At 40.1% G+C, this 11,840-nt stretch overlaps 1 protein-coding gene across 2 annotated transcripts in view; it reads left to right on the forward strand.

Moving 5' to 3' along the window:
- ACTN2 (actinin alpha 2) overlaps positions 1-8,069 on the forward strand; it is a 104,365-nt gene extending 96,296 nt beyond the window's left edge. For both annotated transcript variants that reach the window (XM_060243288.1, XM_060243297.1), the window contains 3 exons: positions 3,713-3,778; positions 4,388-4,546; positions 7,402-8,069. In XM_060243288.1, the coding sequence (XP_060099271.1) occupies positions 3,713-3,778; positions 4,388-4,546; positions 7,402-7,560 (384 nt within the window). In that variant the 3' untranslated portion in view covers positions 7,561-8,069. The remainder of the gene's footprint in view (positions 1-3,712; positions 3,779-4,387; positions 4,547-7,401) is intronic.
- Positions 8,070-11,840: the final 3,771 nt, after the last annotated feature.

The following is an 11,840-nucleotide window of genomic DNA, read 5'->3' on the forward strand; positions in this document are numbered from 1 at the left end:
CTGCAGTAAACCAGGTCAGGTGGCTCCTCACTTTAAAATTATTAAATGGTGTTTTAAAATTAATCCATCGGCATAATAATTTTTGAAAGACCCATATAGCATTGTGTTATGTTATTGAAATCTATATAAACTAGATATTATCAGCTATTAAGGTGACTGAAATAATTGTGTATTTTTATGTGGAGGTTTTAATTTAAGACTAAAACAATGAGCTACTTTGAAATCTTCCTTGTAAGGCTGTCACTTATTAAAATTGTTTATGGAATGAAATAGAACAATTTGTTTGAATAGGATTTAGTGAAAAGAAATTCATATGTGAAAAAGCTGGGTGCCCTAGAGGAATCGTGGTGGTGGTGGAGACAATTGGGAACCTCTCCCTCTCCAGGGTTTTCTAAGGTCAGGAGTCTGAGCAAGCTGATCCCTCAGAATATAAGAGAAGTCCTCCTACTGTGCCCCCCCCCAAGCACCAAGAATACAGAGCATCACTACCCCTGACAGAGTGTTCCATCTATACCTTTTGGCTAATAGCACTGATGGCCCTCTGCTCCATGTTTATCTAATTCTAATCCCCCCTTGAAGTTGTCTTTGCTTGTAGCTGTCACACCTTCCTTCATCAGTGAACTTCGTGTGTTAATTATGCTTTGGGTGAAGTCGTATTTCCATTTATCTTTTCTAAGCCTATTGCTCATTAATTTCATTGAGTGCCCATGAGTTCTCATGGTACTTCTTTCACTGCCTTCTCTATTCCATGCATAATTTTGTAAACCTCTATTATGTTACCCCTCAGTCGTCATTTCTCCAAGCTAAAGAACCCTAACTTCTGTAACCTTTCTTCATAGGGAAGATGTTCCCTACCCTTAATAATTTTAGTTGCCTTTTCTGCACCTTTTCCAAAGCTAGAATATCTTTTTTGAGGTGTGGTAACCAGAACTGTACACAGTATTACAAATGAAGCTACATCATCGATTTGTACAGGGGCATTATGATACTGGCTGATTTGTTTTCAGGCCCCTTCCTAATAATCCCCAGCATAGCATTTATCTTTTTTTTATTGCAGTCGCATACTGAAAACATCTTCAGTGAGTTATCTACCATGACTCCAAGATCTCTCTCTTGGTCAGTTACTGCTAGTTCTGACCCAATCAGTGTATATTTACATCATTTGCCATGCTGATGCCTACTCACCGGGCCTCAACAGATCTGTCTGAAGTGCCTCACAGTGGTTCTCACAGCCCTGAACAACTTAGTGTCATCTGCAAATTTAGCTACGTCACTACTTACTCCCAACTCCAAATCATTAATGAACACATTAAAAAGCACCAGATCAAGTACCAAGCCCTGTGGTAACTTACTGCTTACCAGCTTCCACTGTGAAAACTGTTCATTTATACTTACCCTCTGTTTCCTGTTAATTAACTAGTTTTTAATCTACAGAAGAATTTATCGTCTTATCCCATGGCTGTTGAATTCACTTAGGAGCCTTTGACGAAGAACTGTATCAAAAACTTTCTGAAAGTCTAGGTTTTTCCTCTTTAACAAAGGTGGTCCTCAAGTATGCAGGTTCTCCCATGGTCCCCATCTCTTTTCAGGTCATTGGTGGAGCTTAGGGCAGAGCCACCTGCAAGCGTAGCTTTACAAGGTAGGGTCCCAAGCAGTCAAAGAGGGTAAGGCAGGCTTCTCCTAAATGGCAAAGGAAGAGGCATATGGTAAAGGCATATGAGTGAGCAACAACCACTCTCCTTCCCCAACAACTGAGATAGCCCATGACCTGCCACAATAAGGGCACTGGAGGATGCGGCAGCCCCACACTCCATTTCTTGGGAGTCAGAAGCTGACTGACTGAAAACACCTTTAGTAACAAGTGAGCATAAGCCACAGTTAGGATAATGCTGATGTCACTTTCTATTAGTTGAGTCATCAACAAACTGGGAATTAATGTTAGTTCAAACTTCAAAAAGTCTTCTATATTAACTGACAACTTTCCAAATTTTATCCCATCTGCACATGATATCCTTAGCATTACCTGCATTCTATACCAGTGTCATGAACTGCTGAAGATCTTCCATCATGTTCCCACAACCATTCCTCATCCCTTATCCATAACTTTATGCCATTCCTGATGCTTTTTGTAGCAATAACATGTTAGCGGTTGTACAAAAGGGCAATTGCTGAAAGAAATGGCATAGAACAACTACTGGAGCTCAGCTTGTGAGTAACAGATACCCTTTATTTTCTTGTTTTCCAAGGGTCCTTTAGAAAATCAGGGTATTCCTGTCATTCTTTAGAGGGAGTCATGGCATCCCAGTAGTCATTGTTATTATTTTTAGTATCACCCTGAACAAAGCACAAAATGGAAGGACTGACCCTGTGGGATGATGCCTACCCCTCAGGTTGAGTAAGCATGAATGAATGGGTAAGGTTATATAACAGTCTAAATGGGTCTTCTGTTGCTCTGTAGAATAAGTATATCACACCTGGGAAAATGTCCATATTATTTAGAAAGAGCAGCAAAACCAAATTACTTTTTAATCTAATTAAGTCTATTGTTTCTAAGAGTGCTGGATGAGGTACTTATGCAGAAAAATGTAAATTCCCGAGTTTAATTTAGTGAAGACAATCAGTAAAGAGCCATAAAATTAAGATCTTGCCTGAAAAATTGGCTTTAAATACTTATGCACAGCAGAGCAAATTATTACCTTTGATCTGTTTTCCCTGACACTGGGCCACCTAAATTAGATTGTAATGCTGAGGTGTGTGGATGCATGTGTGTATGAGAGAAGGCCTTTCATGCCGCAGTTTATTTTAACAATAAAATATGAGTTAGTCATTTGTTATGTGGCTACCAGTCTGGAATTAGTCAACTGTTATCCATGATCTAGTGTCTCTTCCCTACTTGCTATTTGCAAGGGTTTGTTTTCATTTTAATTAATTTTTGTTATGCTTTAGAAGAACTATAAGCAACTGGTAGCCAGAGGGATCAATCTTTCCTTCCCAAGGGAACAGTACAGCTTTTCCATCTGGCTCTTAACATAGCTGTACACTAGGGGTACCAGATGCCTGCTGGGGGTGAGAGAAAAGAATAAAATCCTGTCAGTGGTGGAACATTTCTATGTTGTAAAACCTTAGTTTTTGGCAATTCCTAGAGAGAATTGATGTAATCCATAGGTTTTACTGGAAGTGATGTCATACTATCACCAATGCTCTCCATGTCCCTGTCCCCCCAGGCCTGACAACTCTACATACAGATGGGTGCCCTAAGGAAATCTTAATCTATCTCCATTATTATTTTGAAAGATTGTATTAATTCACAGGATATTTCTCATCAGTCATGTAATAGGCATTGCCTAGTGGGGTAATTTTTTCAATAATGTTCCATACCCCACTAGCTGAGAAAAGAATTGCATCTTCACAACAAAATGAGCTTGAGGTAAGTGACATTGACTTGAGGTAAGTGACACTGACAGGACATTAATCTTTTTCTTTCTTTTTTCTTCTGTGTCTGTTTTCTGTTTCCATTCACCCATCATTTTGTGTGTTTGTTTGTATCTATTCTTTGTCTTTTAAAACTGATGCATCTCCTTGGACTTGTCCTTGGATGAAAATCCTAACTGCTTGATGATGGATTTCTTAATGGGAATGGTGATGGCCTTCTCTTTGCTTCTGATACCTCAAATCTTGCTGTGGCATTCCATACACTCCTTCTCACCACCAGAAGAAGAATGGGCTTATGGACCACGATGATTTCAGAGCTTGTTTAATTTCAATGGGTTATGATTTGGTATGAAATTTAGTATACAATAATGTAGTTTTACATGTTATCAAGACAGTAAGTTATATTATAGGTGCCCTAGCAGCATCTCCAGTATTTCCTTTACATTATAAATGCTAACAGTAGAATTTAAAACTCCCATTATCCCAAATACTAGATTCCCAAATACAGTTATTTACTACTATAACAGCAAATTATCTAAATATATACTTTTTGAAATATTTTATCTGACCAAAAGGGCATGCAAATATATGATACTAAATATTACATTAATTTTGGTCAACTTCTCCATATTTTTTTAAAAATAGGAATGTTCTTTATTTAAAAAGGATAATGATTTGCATTTAGCTATGGTATCTATGCCTCAGTTCAGACCTACAATGCAAAACACTGATTTAACTGATTTCAGCAGACTTCAGCATTGTTATTTAGCAGTTTACTGGATTGTGGTCCATAGCTATGAAATATTTTCTTCTTATTTAAACATAACCAAAATGCAATGAGACATCTGGCACTCAATCTTATATTTTTAAAAAATTAAATAGTATATGTACTATCATGAAGTGCTAACTTGTCTTATATTATGACTTTCATTACTGATTCTGAATTGAATCTAAGGGTGAAGCAGAGTTTGCTCGAACCATGGCCCTGGTTGATCCTAATGGTCAAGGAACTATCTCCTTCCAGTCTTTTATTGACTTCATGACCAGAGAGACTGCAGACACTGATACTGCTGAACAAGTGATTGCTTCTTTCAGGATCCTCGCTTCAGATAAGGTTGGTGTCTTTGATCTTTGTCTCTGATGGAATCTTCCATATGCTGGAAGTTTGGCTGTTTCCATCTTCCTTTGCTTTTACAGAGCAACAGCATAACTAAATACTAGAAGTGTAACCAAAGTGCTTTAGGTCATTAAATTAAAGGAGTACATGAGAGAATATTTATGTTGAGTATAGAAGCACAGTGGTACCAATAAACTAGATGAATCCGTATTTGGCATCTAACATAAGATTACATTTTATGAAAGCAGTGGGAATATAAAGTGAATCTGAAACTCTGAGTAGGTTGTTTAAAAGCAGAAACCCATATATACTGCTTTGCAATGGTTGAAATCATTGGGGGAAGGAAAGATCAGCTGAATGCCTTGTCCCCCCCCCCCTCTTTTTTTTTTTGGTCAGGAACAGGAACTTTTGTGAGAGAAACTGAGATTCAAACCTTTGTGGTACCCCAACTGATGAAGGCAAAAATGCCAAAATTTGAGTTATGCTGACTGCGGACTTTATCATTCCAACCTTCCTTGTTTTCTAATCAGTTAGCAAAACTAAACACAAATGTTTAGGCTGTTCTCTTGCAGCTTAGTAAATTTAGGGCTTAACTAGACAAGATGTTGGGAAACTGGCAGAGAATTTTTAATGGTAAATAGCAGGTGTTGGTGTAATGGGCAGGGATGGGCTTAACCTAAGGGTGGCCAAACTTGCTTAATGTAAGAGCCACATAAAATAAATGTCAGATGTTTGGGAGCTGCAAGACATGAACATCAGATGTCTGCAGGCAGGCAGATGGGAGAGAGAGGTGAAAAGAAAGCAACTTTAACTTTAAATGCATTCTCCAAGCCACCAGTTGACTTGGTTTGGAGAACCACACAATATGTGTGAAAGAGCCATATGTGGCTCCCGAGCCACAATTTGGCCACCCCTAGCCTAACCATTATCTCCTGCATTGTTTTGTCAGTCTCAGTTGCTGCCCCTGCACCCCTTGCTGATATCTGCCCTAATATGAATGGGCTATTGTGGTAATTATCCCCCAAAGTCTTGCCTCTCCTCCAGGGCTCTAAAATCCTTGTGATTTTGGCTTCAGGAAAATCCAAATGATTCTCAGCCAATCAGAATTCATGGGAACTCCACTGGACTGGAGGGGTGAGCTGGTTTAGGATTTTGTGACTCTGGATGACATTAGATTAGCTAGGCTTTTATTTGGCTTTTTTGTTAGGGTTTGGGGGCTGGTTTAGGGTTTAGCCCTGTGGCGCAGAGTGTTAAAGCTGCAGTACTGCAGTCCTAAGCTCTGTTCAAGACCTGAGTTCGATCCCCGGCGGAAGCTGGGTTTTCAGGTAGCTGGCTTGAGGTTGACTCAGCCTTCCATCCTTCTGAGGTCGGTAAAATGAGTACCCAGCTTGCTGGGGGGAAAGTGTAGATGACTGGGGGAGGCAATGGCAAACCACCTCATAAAAAAGTCTGCCGTGAAAATGTTGTGAAAGCAATGTCACCCCAGAGTTGGAAACGACTGGTGCTTGCACAGGGGACCTTTCCTTTCTCCTTAGGGGGAAAAGCTTGTTTTTGTGTGACAAATAAGCATCTTGTTAAGGTCCCGTGATTGATAACTTATGTTTAAAGGAACTCTGCATGGTAAAAGAGCAGCCTTGAACCTGCTGAGATGATCTGTCTGGAGAAGGGGGAATCAGCCGCCCTGAGCCACTTGTGGGAAGGGCGGGGTATAAATCTTAAATAAATAAAAATAAAAATAAATAAATCTTCCTTCAGGGTTTATTTACTTTACTTTAGGCTCAGCCTACCAAGTAGTTACTCTCATCAGGGGAAAGTCTGTAACCTTTGGAGGTGAAACAGTGGCACCCTTAACATCAACAAAATTGAGAGTCAGTTTTACTTGATATATTGAAGCCGTCCACACAAAGAAAACTTTGTTGTTCATCTCCATCTCTGTCTAGTCTGTGTAGTCAAATATCTAGGAAAAAGTGTTTTCTGTTTACCTCCTTAAAAATAAGTACAGCTTTGCTCTAACAGATTTCCAAATAAGAGATCTTTAGGAGCACATGCTACCAATTCTTTAATCAAAGCTTGCATTCCCCTTTTGTGGGCAGCTGAGGTTTAAAGAATTTATAGGAGAGGCTAGAGTGGGGGATGGGACAGTCCAGAAGGCTCAGAGCCTTCCCCTCCCCCACCACAGCCGCTACAAGTGTAAATAACATAACTGGATAGTATCTGCTAGACTTTTTGCTCATTTCCTTATTGCCAGAACCGGCCCAAGGGCAAGTGGCACCCCAGGCAGCCGCTGCCCCCACAGTGCCGCAATGCAGTGCTCCATTGCACCCGCTCCCTGGGTGCCATGCCAAGGTGTGCTGCCCACTGGCCCCCTCCTTCCCTCCCTCCCCGCGATCAGAGCATGCGGCTGAAAGTTAAGATGCATGCCACTTATCTTTATCTTTTAGCCATGGGGGGAGGTGATGGGAAGGGAAGGAGGGGGCCAGCAGACGCCGCACCTTGGCATGGCGCCAGGAGGGGGTGCGATGGAGCGCTGCGGGGGGCAGCAGCAGCGGGAGGCGAAGGGATGCTCTGATCACACGGGGGGGGGGGGTGGAGGCGAAGGAAAGGGAAAGGAGGGGTGGGTGGTAGTGGCGGCAGTGGGTGGAGGAGGCAGGCAAACTAGGTGTTTGCCTGTGGCACTGGGGGGGGAGCCCAATTTGGCACCCCCACTCTCCCGGCATCCTAGGCAACCACCTAATTTGCCTAGTGGGCAAGCTGGCCCTGCTTATTGCTTCCATATGGCATGCATTTGAATTTTTTTTCTGATTGTGAGTGATTGCAGGGAAAACTAAACTTCTTATTTTAAAACCCCGCAGCCTTATATTCTTGCTGAGGAGTTGCTTCGAGAGTTGCCACCTGAGCAAGCTCAGTACTGTATCAAACGGATGCCAGCATACAAGGGTCCAGGTTCTGTTCCTGGGGCTCTGGATTATACCTCTTTTTCATCAGCATTGTATGGGGAGAGTGACCTGTAACTGGCTATGGCCACATTAATCAACTGACATAAAAACTTTACTTCTTTGGCAAGCTGACTTCAAAATAAGTTTCTCAAATTTAGCAGGTACATTCATTAAATAACTATACCGTATAAAGTGTGCAGCATTGATATTGTTTGTATTTACTCTGTCAACATTATAAAGTTTCCCAAATGAAGTACCTGACTGTATTTTAAAGGAAAAGCAAAACACGCAAGAAAAAAAATTATGTCTGTGTTGAGTTAGAAGCCTCAGGAACAGTGATATATTGAAACCATTTGAAATCAAACCCTCTGCAATTGTAATAACCATGAAATGTTTTGCTCGTGAATTATTTGTGTGGTATGAGAGTCTTCTGCAGTCTCCCTACAACTGTCTTTTTGCTTTCATGCAAAGGTAATGTTTTCATCTAAGGATATAAAATTTGGTAACATTTCTGCAGGTGGATCTGCATATATGGAGAGGCTAGGAAATGTGTCAAACCAAAAACATAGCTAAAATAAAATAACTCAAAACCCCTTCTCTTTTAAACATGGAACACATTATTTTGAATCTTCAGCCTCTGTGTTAGCATAAAGACTTATGATGCCAGCAAGCTTGTAAGTGAAAACCTTAGTCTTGAAAGCAATACCTAACTTTTAACTTGGCAGCTGAAAGGGCACAACATTAACAAATAGTCTATTAGGAAATTCTCTGTTTGTTCTCTACCGTGTACCTGCTGTATTAATGCTGCGTGTCATGGTACTAGTTTGTTGTTTAAGTAGCGCAGTTTGTCTGGTAGTTTATTGTTAACTTTTTTCATTTCAACAAACTGTAGAAAAGTTAAAGATACAATTTTTTTACTTGAAGCCTAGCAGTCACAGGGGAAAAATGTAATGCACGCAAATGGAAATATTCACAAATAGCAAAAAGTTGTACAACCCAGTACTATTAAAATGTACCTACTAAATAAAGTCTGCTTTTCAAACTTTAATATGGGCTACATAGTTGAAATTCATTCAATGTAACTTCAAAAATTATTAATACTTGGTATCTTTTCTTTGTTTTGCTCTCAATTTGGTTGTCTTGCTTTGTGAGGCACCTTTCATTTCTTTTCATGGTCTTCTCCTTCCTTTCCACAAGAACTTAAGATAAATTTAACGTAGGTAGTTTGGCCATACCCTGATCTGGATAGCACAGGCTAGCCTGATCTTGGAAGCTAAGCAGGCAATGGCAAACCACCTCTGAACATCTCTTGTCTTGAAAACCCTATGGGGTTGCCATAAGTCAGCTGTGACTTAACAGTATCAATAACAAGAAGTTTGGTCAAGAGGGGTGTTAGTACATTCCTCCTTATCACAGATGCTGAGTCATGGCTTGCCCCACAGGAAAACAGAGTGAGGTAATAGCCTCAGTTGACAGCGTTTGAGTTGCACTGAAGTTGCTAGTTACTCAATGCAGCATCATTTGGATATCCTGTGTCAATATGTCTTGGCCCTAGTGAGCTTGACTGGGATTTTAAGAGTTTTTAGGCTTTTTAAAGAAAGTTAAAAAGAATACCTACAAACGTAATGTTTTTTAAAAAATCAACCCTGGCATTTGTCACTTGATAGTTTAGCACTATCATACACACTAGCCTGGTCCACAACAGACACATGTTCAATCTATTTACAGGATACACTTGCTTTCATATGTGTTCTGGTTTTCATCTTGCATTCTGTACATGCACAGCTGAACATGTGATTGAAACTCCACATTAATCCTGGTACTGGTTTCAGTTCTGTTTGTAAACTGAACAGAAGTTGGCTCTTTCTTTCAAACAACTGTATACACATGCATGCAGGTTTAACGAGAGTTCAGTGTAACATGAACAGGGCAATGGCAATGGTTTTAAATCAGAATCACAACAGAAGCTATAAGGCACCTGAAACTATCAACTGCTCTCATTCAGCTCAGAACACAGCATTTCTGGTTCACCCACACCTAAACCAAAAGTGTTGATATTATAAGGACTGAACTGTTGTTGTTTACAATATCTTCCACGGGACTCTGAATGCACAATAAATGACAATGTGAATTATTCCATAATTACCAATTAATTACCAATGAATTCATAATTACCAAGTATTTGGGGTTGATTCACACTTGACAACAGCAGCAAGCTCTGTTCCCAGTCTCTGTGTGTCACACCAAAGCAACTTTCTCCACCAGTGACAAGCTAGTTTCTAACCCTTATCTGTCCAGTGGAAAATTCTCCCCCTTTAGCTCATGCTCAGTTTCAGAAAAAGCAAACCACTGTGGGGGAAAAGACAGAGGTCTCAGCTGACAGCAACAGGCTGTTGAAAGCCATGTGGTTCCATGACAGCACTGCCCAGTTGACAACCCAACAATATCCTTCACATAGGGACACTCATTAACTGTGTATTGACCATTAGTATGAGTCAATCAAGAGAACTGCAGTGTAGATCTGATTGATCTTTAATCTTCAGCATCCTGTAGAAACAAGGAAGGTTACTACAACTCCCAGAGTCTTTGTATAATGAATATTTCAAATGTCAGTCTAATTCTACCACAGAGACCAACTGGGATGTGTCCTATTTTGTATGTGTGAAATCATTACATCTAAGCCTACAGGCCTGAGCTGCCTGACTGCTCATAAACATGAATTCTTGGGTTTGCTAATAACAAGACAGTTCTGCCTGCTGTAACAAAGCTGAAATTTGCTCTTCAAACCTTGTGTTATCCCATGTTTGTTTTTAAAATAAAATCCCAGGAAAAAGTGCTGCCAACTTGATCTTTTACTTACCATCCAAAATCCTCAGTTACCTGCATAAAACTGAGAAAGCCTGTCAGCACCATTGACAAGTAATTTCTGATCGATGAAGAAGACTGCAAGGCAAATAATATTTGAAGTGCAGTCCTAAAGAGTTACACTTTTCTAAACCCATTGACTTGGATGAAGGATGTAAATCTGTTTCAGCTACTATTTCAGATTTATTCCTCACAATATGATGCACATCACCTTGCTTTGTCTCACATATTTTTTGGGGCACAAAACTTATGGCAAAACTGCGTTTCCTAATAGAGGCACTAACAACCTGGAGAAAGATCCAGGTGGATAGCCATCAATGTTCCCTCTAAGCTGCAAAGTCTTGTGAGCAAAAATTATACTTTGTGAGCTACTGGCATTAAAGTTGTGAGCTACTGAATAAATTAGTGTGCTCTGGAGTCCTCCTTCCTGAGCTAAGGCAAAACTGTGTGAGCTAGAGGCTAAAAATTTGTGAGCTAGCTCACGCTAACTCAGCTTAGAGGGAACACTGGTAGCCATGTTGGTCTGAAGTAGCAGAACAAAGTTTGAGTCCAGTGGCACCTTTAAGACCAACAAAGTTTTATTAATGGCATACGTTTTCATATTTTTGTTGTTCAGTTGCACAGTCGAGTCCAACTCTTTGCGACCCCATGGACAAAGCCACATATATTCTTAAAAATATCAAATTACACCACCAAGTTTCCATATACAGATACAATAATACTGGTTAGTAATGTTTGCATTACCTGGTAGTAAAATGAGCCCCAGATGTTGCATATTGTATGCCAATCTTACTTCTTTAATAGTTCTAACAACTGTAATCTACTGTTGTTGAAAAATAATATTTCCTTATATTCTCTGATTATTTATTACATGCTGTTACCCTTAATATATGGATTATTTCATAGGCCATAGATTGCCATTCTTTACAATGTCTAATAGCTTTCTAACGTCTGGTATATGCAATTTGTCTGTGACCAGCAGATCGAGAACTATCTTCTGGTAATTAAGAAGGGCTGCAATCCTGTGTAAACTTGGGTGTGACAAAGCCCCACTGACTACTGCAGGAGTTACAAATAAACATGTATATGTTGGGCCATAAATTATAATTCTTCAACAAGTTCAGCAGGCACATCAACAGGTCACACATGTATCATTGTTACAACCATTGTCCAAAACTCACTTTTTGGAGGCACTTTTATCACACATTTCCAACATGGTTGGACCAACAGATATCACTGGCAGTTAAATACATCTTGTAAACTTTCATGACCATACATACCAATGATAAATACCACCTTAATGGTAAGTATCCTTACTGGAATTGTAGCCAACGGTTCAAACAGGAGTTCTGTTAAAGCCTGCAGAACCGTCGATAATGACTATTGTGGTGTGGGGTGGTTCACAGGAGGGTAGAGGTTGTTTAACCCGTTCAAGAAAACCCTGGAGGTAGGGTGTGAAAACAACATATAGCTGTCTAGCAAGCTATGGT

This window comes from Heteronotia binoei, chromosome 1 (genome assembly GCF_032191835.1).
Source record: "Heteronotia binoei isolate CCM8104 ecotype False Entrance Well chromosome 1, APGP_CSIRO_Hbin_v1, whole genome shotgun sequence".
In the NCBI taxonomy this organism is placed as follows: Eukaryota; Metazoa; Chordata; class Lepidosauria; order Squamata; family Gekkonidae; genus Heteronotia; species Heteronotia binoei.